This window comes from Bubalus kerabau, chromosome 1 (genome assembly GCF_029407905.1).
Source record: "Bubalus kerabau isolate K-KA32 ecotype Philippines breed swamp buffalo chromosome 1, PCC_UOA_SB_1v2, whole genome shotgun sequence".
NCBI classification, from domain to species: Eukaryota; Metazoa; Chordata; class Mammalia; order Artiodactyla; family Bovidae; genus Bubalus; species Bubalus kerabau.
In genome coordinates, this window is record NC_073624.1 from 140,907,091 (window position 1) to 140,927,072 (window position 19,982).

Genomic DNA, 19,982 nt, shown 5'->3' on the forward strand with positions numbered 1-19,982 from the left:
AGCAGCAGCAGCAGCATATGCTTATATAGCTAACCTGTTTGTTTCAATTAGTATACAATAGACTCCAAAAGATTACTTCATAATTTGGATTTTCATAATTTTTTGACAAAGCTAAGTTTCTACCAGCACAACCCAGCAGGGGACTGTGTTTCTCTCCAGGTTTGTGTTTTAGTTGTGTGGAGGACTGTGATGCCAGAGCCAAGATTCTTTATTTCCTCCTTCCTTCTTCATCTACTTCCCATCCTCCTTCTTAGGTCCGAGCTGGGGGCAGTAGGAGAAAGAGAGGGCAGCATATATCTAGGGTTGAACTTTTGAATAACACAGCTTTGAAAATTGGTTATGTATGAGAAGAGACATAGAGAAAATAAGTAAGTGTATCAAGAACAATGGAGAGGAAGTTACACAAGTTATATAAGTAGTCAGGGGGAAGACTACATGGTTTTGGAGTTATCAGTTTGAACTAATGGGTTTTAAGATAGGTGGGTGGACAGATAGGTGGATATATAGACAGATAGGTAGGTAGATAAACACACAGAGAATAATATAGTGTGATGTAATGTAACTTTTTTCTAATTTTGTCTGCTGAGAGGACCCTTGGCAACAATGAGCACACTAAGCACCAGGCTCTTGGTTTCTAAATACTGTGGCACAATAAAAGAAACTAAGGCTCCATAAACATCTGACTTGGCTATAGGGAAGGAAAAAATTAGGTGGTTCTGGAATGTGTTATTGTTCTAGAAAGAAGTATACAAAGAGCGATGGGGCCTTGTCCATTGACACAGGCTCTAGTTTGAAGGATCACCTGCTGGCCAAACAGAACATCAGAATAAATCATGATAGTAATGAATGCTCTACTAGCTAATTTGAACACCAAAATAAACTATGATAGTAATGGACTCTATTTGTAAAATACATATCCGTGAGGCTTTACTGTTGTAAATTCATGAATTTTAAAAATAGATTTATGAGGGGAAATAGTACACATCAGTGGAATGACAACTTGTAAATCAAAAGAAATAATGAAATTAAACTATTACTATTTAATAATAACTTATTTAGATATGAATGATCAAAGAATGCTAAAACTGAAGGTGTACATTTGATGAAGAACTGAATATTTACATTGTCTCAATGTATCTTTCAAAAAAATTGTTACTAATTGCTTATTAAGTAAGTACAACATGCTGAATAATTAACTTCAAAGCAGAGTATTAAACCAATACCATCTCATCCAAGTAACAAACATTAATATTATAAGAAATTATGCAAATTAGCACTGTTGTCTCCTGATATGCTGTAATGCTGAAAAGGATATAACATTACTTCTGGGGCATCTTGTCAAAAATGCATTAAATCATGAGGAACATCAGAAAAATATTCTAAAAAGTTACTGTTAGGCTTTTCAAAAAATCAAGTTTAAGAAAAGTAAAGATAGACTGAGGGACTCATCAGTCTATCTTGACAAGACTAAAGAAACAAATACAAAACATACTTCTGGACTGGATCCTGGACTTACAAATGACATTATTAGGATAATTGGCAAAACTCTACTAGAGTCTGGGGATTATATGGCAATATTAGATCAAAGTTAATTTAAATAGCTGTCCTGTGGTTGTATAGGAAAGTGCCATTTTGCTTTAAAGCATATTGAAGTCTGATGAAAAATACAACATTGGTCTGCAGCTTAATCCAGTGGTTCTATCAGTGGTACTATAGGAACTCTATTGATGATTTTTATAACTTATATGTAAATTAGAAGATATTTCCAAAAAAAGTAAAACGCAGATAAAATTTTGATCAAACTTCTATGCATTATTTTTAAAATCCTAATGTCTAAATCATGGGAACACTGAAAATGTTGATATGGGTCATAGGGGAATCTGATTTCTCATGTTGTGACTCCCTCTTCTATTGGCTTTTGTTACATAATTCTGCCCACAGAGGCACAGTATGTCGTTTCATTCGCTAAAGGATGAAACCATGTAAAATCAATAGTTATAAATTGATCATTATCTCTCTTCTCTCTTGTATTATGGAGGTTTCTAGTACTCACCTAATGTCATATTACACCTTCTGATTGTTTTTGTTTCAAAATAAAAACATCAATCACCCTCAAAAAACTGTTTTTTTGTTTGGGGGAAATCAAAGTTGGAAATTAAATAGATTTTAGCAGCAAAATTTTGATTAAGAAATGAAGCATCCTGGTTAACCAAAATTTTGCTTTTTCTTTTGGACATACTAAATTTTGTGAAAAAATCTTATGGTACCTCTTCCTGACTTTGGTAAAAATGAAAAAGAAAGTGAGGAAGGATGAAAAGGAAGGAAAGAAGGGAGAGAGGAGAAAGTGAGAGAAAGAAGGGGGAAAGTCCATAGAAACTTGGCCTGTCTCTAATATAGATCCTGGAGCTTACATTTTTTTTTAATTACTGGCATAAAGTCATTTGACTAAAACTGAAATAATCCCACACATATATGAACAACTGATCTAAAAGAAAGGTGCTAAGAATACACAATTGGAAATGGATAGTCTGAACAAAAGGTGTTGGGGAACCTGGATATTCACATGCAAACAAGTGAAATTGGACCCCTATCTCACACCATACACAAAATCAACTCAAAATGTATTAAAAAACTAAATGTAATACCTGAAACTGTAAAGCTCTTAGAAGAAAACCTAGAGGAAATGACATGGGTCCTGGCAATGACTTTTGACTATGATGCCAAAAGCACAAAGAAAGTGAAAGTTGCATCTGACTCTTTGACCCCCATGCACTATAGAGACCATGGAATTCTCTAGGCCAGAATACTACAGTGGGTAACCATTCCCTTCTCCAGGGGATCTTCCTGACAAAGGAATCAAACCAGGGTCTCCTGCATTGCAGGGAGATTCTTTATCAGCTGAACTACTAGGGAAGCCCAAAAGCACAAACAAAAAATCAAAAATAGGTAAGTGGGACTAAATCAAACTAAAAAGCTTCTGCACGGCAAAGGAAAGAAAACAGTGAGAAGACAAACTGTAGAATGGGGAAATATTTTCATATCATATATCTGATAATGGGTTGATTTACAATATAAGAAACTTCTATAAATAGGAAAAACCAAATAATCTGTTTTAAAAAGTGGGCAAGGAACTTGAACAGATATTTCTCCAAAGTAGACATACAAATGGACAACAGATATGTGAAAGATGCTCAGTATCACTAATTATCAGAGAAATGCAAAGCAAAACCACACTGAGCTATTACCACACACCTGTTTAGTACAGTTCAGTCGCTCAGTCGTGTCCGACTCTGCGACCCTATGAATCGCAGCACGCCAGGCCTCCCTGTCCATCACCAACTCCCAGAGTTCACCCAAACTCATGTCCATCAAGTCGGTGATACCATCCAGCCATCTCATCCTCTGTCGTCCCATTCTCCTCCTGCCCCAATCCCTCCCAGCATCAGGGTCTTTTCCGATGAGTCAACTCTTTGCATGAGGTGGCCAAAGTATTGGAGTTTCATCTTTAGCATCAGTCCTTCCAATGAACACCAGGACTGATCTCCTTTAGGGTGGAATGGTTGGATCTCCTTACAGTCCAAGGGACTCTCAAAGGTCTTCTTCAACACCACAGTTCAAAACCATCAAATCTTCAGCGCTCAGCATTCTTTACAGTCCAACTCTCACATCCATACATGACCACTGGAAAAACCATAGCCTTGACTAGACGGACCTATGTTGGCAAAGTAATGTCTCTGCTTTTTAATACACTGTCTAGGTTGGTCATAACTTTCCTTCCAAGGAGTAAGCGTCTTTTAATTTCATGACTTTAGTCACCATCTGCAGTTATTTTAGAGCCAAAAAAATAAAGTCTGACACTGTTTCCAGTGTTTCCCCATCTAATTCCCATGAAGTGATGGGACCAGATGCCGTGATCTTAGTTTTCTGAATGTTGAGCTTTAAGCCAACGTTTTCACTCTCCTCTTTCACTTTCATCAAGAGGCTTTGTAGTTCCTCTTCACTTTCTGCCATAAGGGTGGTGTCATCTGCATATCTGAGGTTATTGATATTTCTCCCAGCAATCTTGATTCCAGCTTGTGCTTCTTCCAGCCCAGTGTTTCTCATGATGTTCTCTGCATATAAGTTAAATAAGCAAGGTGACACTATACAGCCTTGACGTACTCCTTTTCCTATTTGGAACCAGTCTGTTGTTCCATGTCCAGTTCTAACTGTTGCTTCCTGACCTGTATATAGGTTTCTCAAGAGGCAGGTCAGGTGGTCTGGGAATCCCATCTCTTTCAGAATTTTCCACAGTTTACTGTGATCCACACAGTCAAAGGCTTTGGCATAGTCAATAAAGCATAAATAGATCTTTTTGTGGCACTGGCTTGCTTTTTCGGTGATCCAGCGGATGTTGGCAATTTGATCTCTGGTTCCTCTGCCTTTTCTAAAACCAGCTTGAACATCTGGAATTTCATGGTTCATGTGTAGTTGAAGCCTGGCTTGGAGAATTTTGAGCATTACTTTGCTAATGCATGCTGCTGCTGCTGCTAAGTCGCTTCAGTCGTGTCCGACTCTGTGCGACCCCATAGATGGCAGCCAGCCAGGCTCCCCAGTCCCTGGGGTTCTCCAGGCAAGAACACTGGAGTGGGTTGCCATTTCCTTCTCCAGTGCATGAAAGTGAAAAGTGAAAGTGAAGTCACTCAGTCATGTCCAACTCTTAGTGACCCCATGGATTGCAGCCCACCAGGCTCCTCCATCCATGGGATTTTCCAGGCAAGAGTACTGGAGTGGGGTGCCATTGCCTTTTCCTGCTAGCACATGAGATGAGTGCAATTGTGTGGTAGTTTGAGCATTCTTTGGCATTGCCTTTCTTTGGGATGGGAATGAAAACAGACCTTTTCCAGTCCTGTGGCCACTGCTGAGTTTTCAAAATTTGCTGGCATATTGAGTGCAGCACTTTCACAGCCATCATCTTTCAGGATTTGAAATAGCTCAACTGGAATCCCATCACTTCCACTAGCTTTGTTCGTAGTGATGCTTTCTAAGGCCCACTTGACTTCACATTCCAGGATGTCTGGCTCTAGGTCAGTGATCACACGATCGTGATTATCTGGGTCGTGAAGCCCTTTTTTGTGCCACCTCTTTTTAATATCTTCTGCTTCTGTTAGGTCCATACCATTTCTGTCCTCTATCGAGCCTGTCTTTGCATGAAATGTTCCCTTGGTATCTCTAATTTTCTTGAATTGATCTCTAGTCTTTCCCATTCTGTTGTTTTTCTCTATTTCTTTTCATTGATTACTGAGGAAGGCTTTCTTATCTCTCCTTGCTATTCTTTGGAACTCTGCATTCAGATGCTTATATCTTTCCTTTTCTCCTTTGCTTTTCACTTCTCTTCTTTTCACAGCTATTTGTAAGGCCTCCCCAGACAGCCATTTTGCTTTTTTGCATTTCTTTTCTATGGGAATGGTCTTCATCCCTGTCTCCTGTACAGTGTCATGAACCTCCGTCTGTAGTTTATCAGGCACTCTATCAGATCTAGTCCTTTAAATCTATTTCTCACTTCCACTGCATAATCATAAGGGATTTGATTTAGGTCATACCTGAATGGTCTAATGGTTTTCCCCACTTTCTTCAATTTAAGTCTGAATTTGGCAATAAGGAGTCCATGATCTGAGCCACAGTCGGCTCCCAGTCTTGTTTTTGCTGACTGTATAGAGCTTCTCCATCTTTGGCTGCAAAGAACATAATCAATCTGATTTTGGTGTTGACCATCTGGTGATGTCCATGTGTAGAGTCTTCTCTTGTGTTGTTGGAAGAGAGTGTTTGCTGTGATCAGTGCGTTCTCTTGGCAAAACTCTATTAGCCTTTCCCTGCTTCATTCCATACTCCAAGGCCAAATTTGCCTGTTACTCCAGGTGTTTCTTGACGTCCTACTTGCATTCCAGTCCTCTGTAATGAAAAGGACATCTTTTTTGGTGTTAGTTCTAAAAGGCCTTGTAGGTCTTCATAGAACCATTCAGTTCAGCTTCTTCAGCATTACTAGTTGGGGCATAGGCTTGGATTACCGTGATATTGAATGGTTTGGCTTGGAAACGAACAGAGATCATTCTGTCGTTTTTGAGATTGAGTCCAAGTACTGCATTTTGGACTCTTTTGTTGACCATGATGGCTACTCCATTTCTTCTAAGGGATTCCTGCCCACAGTAGTAGATATAATGGTCATCTGAGTTAAATTCACCCATTCCGGTTCATTTTAGCTCACTGATTCCTAGAATGTCGACATTCACTCTTGCCATCTCTTGTTTGACCACTTCCAATTTGCCTTGATTCATGGACCTGACATTCCAGGTTCCTATGCAACATTGCTCTTTACAGCATCGGACCTTGCTTCTATCACCAGTCACATCCACAACTGGGTATATTGTTTTTGCTTTGGCTTTATCCCTTCATTCTTTCTGGAGTTATTTCTCCATTGATCTCCAGTAGCATATTGGGCACCTACTGACCTGTGGAGTTCCTCTTTCAGTATCCTATCATTTTGCCTTTTCATACTGTTCATGGGTTCTCAAGGCAAGAATACTGAAGTGGTTTGCCATTCTCTTCACCAGTGGACCACATTCTGTCAGACCTCTCCACCATGACCCACCCGTCCTGGGTGGCCGCACACGGCATGGCTTAGTTTCATTGAGTTAGACAAGGTTGTGGTCCGTGTGATCAGATTGGCTAGTTTTCTGTAATTATGGTTTCAGTGTGTCTGCCCTCTGATGCCCTCTCGCAACACCTACCATCTTACTTGGTTTTCTTTTACCTTGGACATGGGGTATCTCTTCATGGCTGCTCCAGCAAAGCGCAGCTGCTGCTCCTTACCTTGGACTAGGGGTATCTCCTCACAGCCGCCCCTCCTGACCTTTTCGACCCCATGGACTGTAGCCTACCAGGCTCCTCTGTCCATGGAATTTTCCAGGCAAGGAACTGGAGTGGGTTGCCATTTCCTTCTCCAGGAGATCTTCGCCACCCAGGGATCAAACCCAGGTCTTCCGCATTGTAGACAGATGCTTTACCGTCCTAGCCACCAGGGAATGTGATTCACACCTGTTAGGAAGGTTATTAATAAAAAACAAGATTTATTTATGTGAAGAAATTGAAACTTTTGCACAGTGTTGGTGGGAATGTTAAATGGCACAGTCACCTTGGCAAATAATAAGGACATTCTTCAAAAAAATTAAAAATAGTACTACCATATGATCCAGCAATCCCGTGTCTGATTATATAGCCAAAAGAGTTGAAATCAGGATTTCAGAGAGATACCTGCATTCCCATATTTACTGCAGCATTATTCACAATAGGAAATGTATGGAAACCACCCAAATGTGCATCAACAAATGAATGGAGAAAGGAAATGTGGTACAGAAATATAATGGAATATTATTCAGCCTTTAAAAAGGAAATCTTAACCATTTACAACAACACATGAATGGATCTGGAGGACATTGCATACTTGCATGCTAAATTACTTCAGTTGTGTCCAACTCTTTCTGACACTATGGACTGTAGCCAGCCAGGTTCCTCTGTTCATGGATTTATCCAGGCAAGAATACTGAAGTGGGTTGCCATACCCTCCTCCAGGGGAATCTTCCTGACCCAGGGATTGAACCTGCATCTCTTACGTCTCCTGCATTGGCAGGTGGGTTCTTTACCACTAGTGCCACCTTATGCTGCATAAATTAAGCCAGTCACAGAAGGACAGGTATGGAGTGATTCCACTTACATGGGGTATATAAAATAGTCAGATTCATGGAAAGAGAGAACAGAATGGTATTGCCAGGGGGTGAAGGGAAGAGTAGATAGGGAATTGTTCAATGGGTATAAAGTTTCAGGTATGCAGGATAAATAAGTTCTGGATATCTGCTGTGCAGCAGAGTACCTATAGTTAGAAATATGATATTGTACACTGAAAACTTAAGAAGATCAAGCTCATGTTAAGTGTTGCTATACCATACCAATTGGCATTTGAGGTAAATTAGAAAGGTGAAAAAACTTGGTAAGTGGGTACCTCCTAAACTGACTGAAAATCAAACAAATTGTCATTCTGAAGTGCTGTCTTCTCTTATTCTATGCAATGACAAGCCATTTTTCAATCAGATTGTAACCTGCAACGAAAGTGGATTTTGTGCAACAACCAGCTCAGTGGCGGGACCAAGAAGAAGCTCCAAAGCACTTTCCAAAGCCAAACTTGCATCAAAAAAGATCATGGTCACTGTTTGGTGGTCAGCTGCCCATGTGATCCACTACACATGTGACTGGTGATGGAAGTAAAGTCCGATGCTGTAAAGAACAATATTGCATAGGAACCTGGAATGTTCCTATGCTTTCTGAATCGCAGCAATACCATTACATCTGAGAAGTATGCTCAGTAAATCAACACCATGCATAGAAAACAGCCACACTTACTGCCATCACTGCTCAACACAAAGGGCCCAATTCTTCTCCATGACACCAGACCACATGCTGCACAACCAACACGTCAAAAGTTGAACAAATTGGGTTACAAAACTTTGCCTCATCCATCATATTCACCTGAACTCTCAGCCAACTGACTACCACTTCTTGAAGCATCTCCACAATGATGCTTCTGCAGGAAAAATGAATGCTTCCACAATCAGCAGGAGACAGAAAATTCTTTCCAAGAGTTCCTCGAATCCCAAAGCATGAACTTCATGCTACAGGAATAAACAAACTTATTTCTCATTGGCAAAAATGTGTTGATTGTAATGGTTTCTATTTTGATCAATAAATGTGTTTAAGCCTAAAAAAAAAAAAAAAGAATCAAAGGAAACACAAGAAATCTTTTGGAGGTGATGGGTATGCTTATTACCTTGATTGTAGTGATGGTGTAACAAGCGTATGCATATGTCCAAATTCATCAAAATGTATACCTTCAGTTCAGTTCAGTCGCTCTGTCTTATTCTACTCTTTGTGACCCCGTGGACTGTAGCACGCCAGGCCTCCCTGTGTATCACCAACTCCTGGAGTTTACCCAAACTCGCATCCATTTAGTCAGTTATGCCATCCAACCATCTTATCCTCTGTTGTCCCCTTCTCCTCCTGCCTTCAATCTTCCCCAGCATCAGGGTCTTTTCAAATGAGTCAGCTCTTCACATGAGGTGGCCAAAGTATTGGAGTTTCAGCTTCAACATCAATCCTTCCAATGAACACTCAGGACTGAATCTCCTTTAGGATGGACTGGTTGGGTCTCCTTGCAGTCCAAGGGACTCTCAAGAGTCTTCTCCAAAACCACAGTTCAAAAGCATCAATTCTTCAGTGCTCAGCTTTCATTATACTCCAATTCTCACATCCATACATGACTACTGGAAAAACCATCTTGATGAGATGGAACTTTGTTGGCAAAGTAATGTCTCTGCTTTTTAATATGCTGTCTTGATTGGTCATAGCTTTCCTTCCAAGGAGTCTTTTAATTTCATGGCTGCAATCACCATCTGCAGTGGTTTTGGAGCCCAGAAAAATAAAGACAGCCCTGTTTCCATTGTTTCCCCATCTATTTGCCATGAAGTGATGGGACCAGATACCATGATCTTCGTTTTCTGAATGTTGAGCTTTAAGCCAACTTTTTCACTCTCCTCTTTCACTTTCATCAAGAGGCTCTTTAGTTCCTCTTCACTTTCTGCCATAAGGGTGGTGTCATCTGCATATCTGACGTTATTGATATTTCTTCTGGCAATCTTCATTCCAGCTTGTGCTTCATCCAGCCCAGCATTTCTCATGATGTACTCTGCATACAAGTTAAATAAGCAGGATGACAATATACAGCCTTGACTTAGATATGTGCTATTTATATTGTAAGTAATTAGCCTCTAATTAAAATAAATTTAAATTAAAAAAAATAAATAATAAATAAATAAAAGTATACCTAGTAAAGCTGGAAAAAAAATTTTAAATGGAAGTTTCAAAAAAGCCAGTAAATTAGGTGTTCTGGTTAGCTAGATTCCAGATTCAAAAAGCAAAGGAAAACCTTGATCTTGTATGATTCTATTATTTAAGTATCTGACTATATAATTTGCCAATTTTATATGAGTAGTATATAAAAGTAATTTTTATTATGTGCAAGTAGAGTATCCAAGTCTTACTTTCTGATATTTTATTGCTTTTAAATCTACTGCTGAATTGTTTATTGGCTAGAGAATCTGTAAGTATGAGCTAAAAGAAAAGATATTTAAATTAAAACAGTCTGCTTTGAGTCCCCAGGGGAGTGATGAACTAGCATTTTAATTACCAACAAATTTAATTATTCAACCAGGTGTGAGCCATCAGAAGTTTAGCAAACCCTGTTTTAAGCACTTTGCATTTGTATAAAATTATGATGCCATACATTTCTCATACAGAATGCAGATTCAGAAAGCTGTCAGGCTTGCAGTGTGGTTACATCATTTTGTCTCAACTTATATTTCCAGAATACTGCAGTTATCAGTATTAGACCATAAAGTGGAACATGTTGCACCCAAAAAGTTAAGGCCATTGATATGGTGATTTTCATCAGTGCAACATTCTACCAACCTTTCCCTTCATTATTAGGATTTATCTAAATGCCATTTTTTGGCAGAACTATAATGAAATGAGTAATTTGCTTAATGGAAACAGATCTGTTATGTAAAGTTATAGAGCTGTATCTGTAACCCCTGCTCTTACTGCTCTGTAAATTTAATGAAACTTTCTATTCAGTGGAGCTTTTGTGGACTTGTACAGCATTCTCTTAGTCCTCAGAATAATAAGGCAAGGGCCACAAAGACACTTCATAACTGCCAAGATTACAATTATTCTTATATGGATTTAACTCTAGTAAAATATCAAATTTTTTATCTGCTAGAGAAAAACTTGGAAATACACTAGTGAAATTGAAAGTTAGGGCCAGGGGCATTTTGAAAATCTTTAATTTGAATCAAATCTCCATCATTATCATTGCAGTAAATGTTTTCAGATCCTTACTGGGATGAGGTGAACTAGTTTGGAGACACTTTGGTATTTATATTTTGATTCTGTTTCTACATTCACTAAGGTTGATTTACCTATTCACTGTCTAGTTAGGTAGACATACCATTATAAGTAACATGTACCATTTGTTATACCAATTTTATATACAATTTACATATACTGTTTATAAATACATGCCACCAATAAGTAGTAAATGCATTTATCTGTTTTAGTGTATTTTAGTTTTGATTGCATAGTCTGATAGTTCTAAAATATTCCTGTTGTTTCAATATTATATAACCCTAACCTATGTAGATTTTGCCTCATCCAGACCATGCACCTTACCACTCTTGCTGTATTTTAAGATAAGATTTTATGTTGAATGTATGGCACAAAAGAAAGATTAAATTACCCATACTTTTTTTTTTACTAAGAAAATAAATTTGCCACATGTAAAACCTACCTATCTTGAATTTTGAAAACTAGAATTTTCTAATTCAGAAGGACTCACTATTTTCGATGTTTAATCAAGGGTCAGATAATGACTGAATGGGTTGCAATAGTTACAGTTTATACCAGAGTCACACTATAGTGCCCTCCTGTGGAGGTTTGGTTAAAACTTTATTTTTATACCCATGAGGATGATTTTCAAAGTGACAAAATCATTACAATCAAACTACCAAAGTTTAACTTAACTTGGTCTTTTTTTGTTGTTTATAACTAGATGTTAAATTACTTTTAAATATAAAAGCATTCACAGTTCAGAAAATTTGCAATTCAAAGTACAAACTGAGGAATGTCAGCTTTTTATATTTCTTTATTTTCTTAAGATATGTTTTTCCTTGATTTTTCCTTAAACGATCAAATAATAAAGAGGAAAGAGAATAATCAAGCCCTTAACTAGAAAGATAAATTTTTCAGCTAAGACATTCTTAGATTTATGTCATGAAAAAGAGTTTTATTGTTAGAAGCATAAAGACTATAATATTTTTAAATTACAACAAAAAAACTGATAATAAAAGTTTAGTCTAGAATGTACACTCATTTATATATACCAAACATTGTGCAAAAGCTGACTTTTTTTTAACTCTAGCTTTTTTTTTTTTCAGTTTAAGATTTAAACTTTTTTCTGAGGATAAATCAATTATCATATATTAGGTATTTATTAATATTTCAAAATGATTTGGCCTGTTTTTTCTTCCAGCTCTAAAATTTCTTTTAATTTCAGGAGTATAGTAATGTAATGTTTATTACCATATGTGGCATCACATGCGTGTGTGTGTGTGTGTGTATCCATCCCAAGACCTTTTTACTCTTGGTCCACATTTATAATCAAGTTCAATGTGTACAACATTCTCAGATCAGTGGATTTAGGTGTCCAGTAGTCGCTATTGTATTAGGATGGTGCAGAAGTAATTGCGGTTTTGCATTGTTGAAATTTGATGTTTGATATTGGAATACATTCTTAAATAAATGTGGTTATGTTATACATCATTTTAATGAACATATTTCACTTTATTTCAATGCTAATAACTTACTGCTGTTTATTTTATATTTATTTTAGACTAGGGAAATGATGTTAGACAAAAAGCAAATTCAAGTTATTTTCTTATTTGAATTCAAAATGGGTCATAAAGCAGCAGAGACAATTTGCAACATCAACAATGTATTTGGCCCAGGAACTGCTAACAAACATAAAGTAAATGAAGTTTTGCAAAGAAGATGAGAGCCTTGAAGATGAGGAGTGCAGTGGGCGGCCATCAGAAGTTGACAGCAACCTATTGAGAGCAATCATCGAAGCTGATCCTCTTATGCAAGAGGTTGCCAAAGAACTCCACGCTGACCTTTCTACGGTCATTTGGCATTTGAAGCAAATTGGAAAGGTGTAAAAGCTTGATAAGAGGGAGCTTTATGAGCTGACCTCAAAAAAAATCTGTTTTGAAGTGTCTTCTCTATTCTATGCAACAACAATGAATCATTTCTCCATCGGATGGTGACGTGCGATAATAAGTGGATTTTATATGACAACCAGCAATGATCAACTCAGTGGTTCGACCATGAAGAGGCTCCAAAGCACTTCCCAAAGCCAAACTTGCACGAAAAAAAGGTCATGGTCACTGTTTGGCGGTCTGTTGCCCATCTGATCCACTACAGTGTTCAGGATCCTGGCAAGACCATTACATCTGAGAAATATGTTCAGCAAACTGATGAGATGCACCAAAAACTGCAGTGCCTGCAGCCGGCATTGGTCAACAAAATGGGCCCAGTTCTCCACAACAGTGCCCGACCGCCCATCACACAACCAGCACTTCAAAGGTTGAATGAATTGGGCTATGAAGTTTTGCCTCATCCGCCATATTCACCTGACCTCTTGCCAACAGACTACTACTTCTTCAAGCATTACAGCTTTTTGTAGGGAAAATACTTCCACACCAGCAGGAGGCAGAAAATGCTTCACAAGAGTTCATCACATCCCAAAGCATGAATTTTTATGCTACAGAAATAAACTTATGTCTCACTGGCAAAAATGTGTTGATAGTAATGGTTCCTATTTTGATTAATAAAGATGTGTTTAAACCTAGTTATAATGATTTAAAATTCACGATCCAAAACCACAATTACTCTTTCACCAATAATATTTAATCTTTTGCTCCAGTGGCCCACTGCTTTATTACTCAACCTTTTCCATTTGCTGATACTAAGGATGTCTGCTAACTACTCAAAACACACCTTACTTTTTTAATGAAAAATTAAACAGATGTTAAGAACCACTGGAACCTAATTAAGAGTTTCCTGAAGAAGTAGGAGGGGAAAAAATAAAACACTAAAGAGAGTTGAGACAAAAGCCAGAAAGCTATCTGCAACATTTTATGTCAACAACAAATACAGTGGATTTTTGCCTCCTTACTTAAGTCTCTTTAAATCTGTCTCCTGCAAATGGAAAGGGAAACACACTGGTTTTTCAAAGTTTAAATGTCTGAAATTACAGACTGTTAGACAACTGGCAGCATTCATAACTAGAGAAATAAGTGGAGCTCTTTCTAAAGCAATAGCCATGATCAAAGAGATTATGAGTAAGCTCATCCAAATTAGAAGTGTTGGACAAGGTCTTAAAATAAAAACAAAAATAAGATGAAATAATGTGGACCAGAGTGGAGGATGGCATTAGCTTCTTTTAGTAAAACTAGTTTCATTAGTGAGACCAGGTGAGATTTGTGAGAATTTCTCACAAATTAGTGAGAACCAATAACCAATGAAAGTTTGCTGCTTGTTGGTGGCTTGCTGAAAGTTAAGGAAAATGCAAATAGGTGACCAAGTCAGATAAATGAAGGATAAAAGGAATATTTATAACAACTCTGAATCCATCTTCCCTTCTCTTAGTCTCAAATAATGTGGTTCAGATATCCCACCAAGGAAACCCTATCCAGACATTGGTTAGGGTTCTCACTAATTGGTTCTCTAATTTCTCATTAGTGAGAACCATAGTTGAGAAATTCAACCTAACCTAAAAGTAATCTTAAATTTTTAGATGAAGCATGTTAGTACTGAGCATTCTTCTGTGTTCTAAAGAGAATCCAAGAAAAGAATGAGATATTCCAAGGCTGGAAATATAGAGTTCCACTGATGAGCAACGGTGAAATTGAAGGTATCTTTATACAACCATGAAGTCAATGGAATAAAATTGGGTCCTAGCCAGAAAATTCCTCTCAGAGGGATCCAGGATAAACCTCAAAAGGTGTTCACAAAATGAGGTTCACATGGTCCACAGTCAAAAGGGAACACATGGGGATTAGACTGCAGCCTTCTACGAAAGCTAATTCAGCAGGAACTTGATCTTTCTTTCTAGACTCCAGGCAGACACGAGAGCCGCTTTCTGTCAATAAAATCAAATAAAGTCTGCTATGTGAAATTATCTAAGAATAGGTAATGGCAATCCTTAAATCTTGAGTTTCAGTTTCCCACCAAAAGTCTCTGGAACAGCCAGACTTAGCTAAATCAGTCTGGGACCAGTGCATCTTAGTTATTACCTCACACTAACATTTCTCCAGCTTCCACCATGGTGTAGACCCTGGAGGTCCTTCTGAAAAAGATGAAGACATTGCCTTCAAGTAGTACATTTATAGCTCTGAATGTTGTCATTGCTACCTAAGTTCCTCGCAGGAAATTTTTTAAAGAAAAGTCGTAAATTCCTATTCCTCCTTCTATGCCCTCTGCCATATGAGCTGTGGCAAACCACTCTGAAGGCTTGCTGAAAGTTAAGGAAAATACAGATAGGTGACCAAGTCAGATAAATGAAGGATAAAAGGAATATTTATAACAACTCTGAATCCGTCATCCCTTCTCTTAGTCTGAAATAATGTGGTTCAGATATCCCACCAAGGAAACCCTATCCAGACATGACCAGGTAACTTAATCACCTATAGTGCTTGTACAAATAAACTTTTGATCCCTTCCACCATAATTCTAATTCAAGTAAGTCTAGATAGAGTTTGGCATCTCTAGTTCTTAAAAGTTCCATGGTGATTTTGATGTACAAGTATGGCTGAAAAACAGCTGACTAAAGTTTGCCTGCCCAACTGGGTATAATTTTCTGGCATAGGATCTACCCTCTCCATAAGAATGCAGTATGAGTGGTTTATTATTAGATAAAATTAGGATTATAGGATTTGTGGTAGAGTCTCTTGAGTCGTCTCCCAGCATCCATTCTCCCCCTTCTTCCCCTTTTCCCCTAGTAGAAAAATTTTACCGGGAAGATGATTGGCTAGGATAGACTTCATTTCCCAGCATCCTTTTCAGCGAGTGAGTAAGTAAACTTAGGCAAAACAGTTTTGGCCGATGGAATGTAAGCAGAAGTCAAGTGTGAATCTTAATGGAATTTTCATTAAAAGGAAGGAGCACACCCTTCTTTTTCAGTTCAGTTCAGCCTCTCAGTTGTGTCCGACTCTTTGTGACCCCATGAACTGTAGCACACCAGGCTTCCGTGTCCATCACCAACTCCCAGAGCCTGCTCAAACTCATGTCCATCGCAGTGGTGATGCCATCCAGCTATCTCATCCTCCATCGTCCCTTTCTCCTCCCACCTTAAATCTTTCCCAGCATGAGTGTCTTTTCCAGTGAGTTGGTTCTACGCATTAGGTGGCCAAAGTATTGAGTTTCAGCTTCAGCATCAGTCCTTCCAATGAATATTCAGGACTGATTTCCTTTAGGATTGAGGTTGGATCTCCTTGCAGTCCAAGGGACTCTCAAGAGTCTTCTCCAACACCACAGTTCAAAAGCATCAATTCTTCGGTGCTCAGCTTTCTTTATAGTTCAAATCTCACATCCATACATGACTACTGGAAAAACCATAGCTTTGACTAGATGGGCTTTTGTTGGCAAAGTAATGTCTCTGCTTTTTAATATGCTGTCTAGGTTGGTCATAACTTTTCTTCCAAGAAGCAAGTGTCATTTAATTTCATGGCTGCAGTCACCATCTGCAGTGATTTTGGAGCCCCCAAAAATAAAGTCTGTCACTGTTTCAATTGTTTCCCCATCTATTTGCCATGAAGTAATGGGACCAGATGCCATGATCTTAATTTTCTGAATGTTGAGCTCTAAGCCAGCTTTTTCACTCTCCTCTTTCACTTTCATCAAGAAGCTTTTTAGTTAGTTCCTCTTCACTTTCTACCATAAGGGTGGTGTCATCTGCATATCTGAGGTTATTGATATTTCTCCCAGCAATCTTGATTCCAGCTTGTGCTTCATCCAGCCCAGCATTTTGCATGATGTACTCTGCATATATGAAAAATAAGCAGGTTGACAATATACAGCCTTGACGTATTCCTTTCCCGATTTGGAACCAATCTGTTCTTCCATGTCCAGTTCTAACTGTTGCTTCTTGACCTGCATACAGATTTCTCAGGAGGCAAGTCAGGTGGTCTTGTATTCCCACCTCTTCCCTTCTTTTTGCCTTTCTCCTATTTTTCTGGGTAGACTATGAAAAGGATGGCTTCAGATGGAGCAGTCATTTTGGACCAGGAGCATATCTTGGGACTGGAGGCCAGCATAGAGGAGCAACAAGCTAAAAGGAGCCCAGACCCCAAAAGACTTCATACAGAGCAGAGTCAAAGTTGCTGTGTGTGTGCTGTGTAGCAGCTTTCTTTTGCTAACTTCTGAAATTTTATGTGAAGACACGATAAAATACTGTCTTGTTAAAGCTGCTGAATTTTGGGTTTTCTGTCACTTTAACAGCTAAATGCTATCCCACTACACCAGTGTCACTGCCATATAGTGTTAACAAACAACTATTATCCACTTTTCATTTTAAAAATTAAATTTAAAACATTTTTAATGATAGCATCCTGAAAGATGATGATGTGAAAGTGCTGCACTCAATATGCCAACAAATTTGGAAAACTCAGCAGTGGCCACAGGACTTGAAAAGGCCAGTTTTCATTCCAATCCCAAAGAAAGGCAATGCCAAAGAATGTTCAAACTACTGCACAATTGCACTCATCTCACATGCTAGTAAAGTAATGCTCAAAATTCTCCAAGTCAGGCTTCAGGAATACGTGAACCATGAACTTCCTGATGTTCAAGCTGGTTTTAGAAAAGGCAGAGGAACCAGAGATCAAATTGCCAACATTCTCTGGATCATCGAAAAACCAAGAGAGTTCCAGAAAAACATCTATTTCTGCTTTATTGACTATGCCAAAGCCTTTGACTGTGTGGATCACAATAAACTGTGGAAAATTCTGAAAGAGATGGGAATACCAGACCACCTGACCTGCCTCTTGAGAAACCTATATGCAGGTCAGGAAGCAACAGTTAGAAGTGGACATGGAACACCAGACTGGTTCCAAATAGGAAAAGGAGTACGTCAAGGCTGTATATTGTCACCCTGCTTATTTAACTTATATGCAGGGTACATCATGAGAAACGCTGGGCTGGAAGAAGCACAAGCTGGAATCAAGATTGCTGGGAGAAATATCAATAACCTCAGATATGCAGATGACACCACCCTTATGGCAGAAAGTGAAGAGGAACTAAAAAGCCTCTTGATGAAAGTGAAAGTGGAGAGTGAAAATGTTGGCTTAAAGCTCAACATTCAGAAAACGAAGATCATGGCATCTGGTCCCATCACTTCATGGGAAATAGATGGGAAACAGTGTCAGACTTTATTTTGGGGGGCTCCAAAATCACTGCAGATGGTGATTGCAGCCATGAAATTAAAAGATGCTTACTCCTTGGAAGGAAAGTTATGACCAACCTAGATAGCATATTGAAAAGCAGAGACATTACTTTGCCAACAAAGGTCCGTCTAGTCAAAGCTATGGTTTTTCCTGTGGTCATGTATGGATGTGAGAGTTGGACTGTGAAGAAAGCTGAGTGCCGAAGAATTGATACTTTTGAACTGTGGTGTTGGAGAAGACTCTTGAGAGTCCCTTGGACTGCAAGGAGATCCAACCAGTCCTTTCTGAAGGAGATCAGCCCTGGGATTTCTTCGGAAGGAATGATACTAAAGCTGAAACTCCAGTACTTTGGCCACCTGATGCAAAGAGTTGACTCATTGGAAAAGACCCTGATGCTGGGAGGAATTGGGGGCAGGAGGAGAAGGGGCCGACAGAGGATGAGATGGCTGGATGGCATCACTGACTCGATGGACGTGAGTCTGAGTGAACTCCGGGAGTTGGTGATGGACAGGGAGGCCTGGCGTGCTGCAATTCATGGGGTCGCAAAGAGTTGGACATGACTGAGCGACTGAACTGAACTGAATGATAGTTCAAGAATCAAAATTTTTTATTATAGTTGACCTCTCTAAATATGTTTAGATTTCACATAATCTAAGGTGAAAATTACTGTAGTATACATTATATTATATAACAGTTATATTGGACAATATATGTTGTAGCAGTTTGGATCTTCTGGCAAATTATAAATAGTTAAAAACCTCATTAATGCACCTATCAGCCTGGTCTGCACTAATAGTAAAACTTTAGTCTATAAAAGTACAAAAACAAATGATATAGACAATATTACGTGGAAGCTGTTTATAAACAGCCTCTGTTCTCTTAAGTAGGACAGGGTTTGAATTTGGCAGCATGGTTTGTATGCAAATGGACATTGCTAATTATGAATGAAGTGGGTTTTTTGTTTCCTGTCATTAAGGTAGATGCAGAATCTCTACTTGGTAACATTTTATTAGCAGTTTATATCAGTTATGGTTTATTTCAGTTACTGTATCAGCCTTTTTAACAGGAGTTCTACAAGAGAACTAAGTCCTACAGAAAATTGTTTAAATGATTATTTTCTCAAGGATGGCACATAGCTAGTAAGATTCAAGATGCACAGGAAAGAAGTTAATTCATTATAAACAGTAGATAATTTGGGCATGAAGGCTGAATTCTCTGGAAATCCTGGTAGAAAGGCTGAGAATTACAACTTGGAAATAAAGTTCTATGTAGAAAATATGCTATAAATCAGACGCTGTCAAATTCAGCATGGCTTTCCACTCAGTTCATCCTAATTAATATTTGAGAGATACGAAAGTAACTTTAATTCTTCAGAAATTTGAGCTCTTTTTATTCCATCTTTGGTAAGAACTGTGATCTAAATGTAATGAAAAGAATTTGATAAAAGCTGTATTTTGAGCAAAGTTAACTTGGCAATGTTATACACAACATTGTGAAATGAAAAGTGATTGGGGAACAGAAAGCTAAATTAGGAAATTGAGAAATGATTAAAAAATAGAACTAGGATATAGCAATCGAAATGGAAAGGAATAGACATATGTAAGAACTACTATAAAGAAAATTTAAAATAGAAGTTGATGACAATTTGGATATGAAAGACTAAATTAAGACAAGTCAAAACTTGTACAGATTTGAATAAAAGGATCTAAAAGTAATTGTGCTGTTGACATAATTAGAAAAGACAATTTTCATAATGATACTAAGGGTTGTGATGTTGAGTTTAGTGTTAAATACATTAAATTTAATGTGATACTGAAATGACAAAACATACATTTCCTACAG

The 19,982-nt window shown here is 38.2% G+C and overlaps 1 protein-coding gene across 7 annotated transcripts in view; it reads left to right on the top strand.

Moving 5' to 3' along the window:
* The window catches only part of CABCOCO1 (ciliary associated calcium binding coiled-coil 1), a 163,749-nt gene that overhangs the window by 115,888 nt on the left and 27,879 nt on the right, over positions 1-19,982 (top strand). The window contains exon 6 of one of the 7 annotated variants that reach the window (XM_055590174.1): positions 8,125-8,768. The exons of 4 other annotated variants lie outside the window; for them this stretch is intronic. In XM_055590174.1, the coding sequence (XP_055446149.1) occupies positions 8,125-8,289 (165 nt within the window). In that variant the 3' untranslated portion in view covers positions 8,290-8,768. Of the gene's footprint in view, positions 1-8,124; positions 8,769-12,532; positions 13,688-19,982 lie in introns of those variants that run through there. 2 more of the 7 variants (XM_055590183.1, XM_055590199.1) reach the window with 2 other exon arrangements.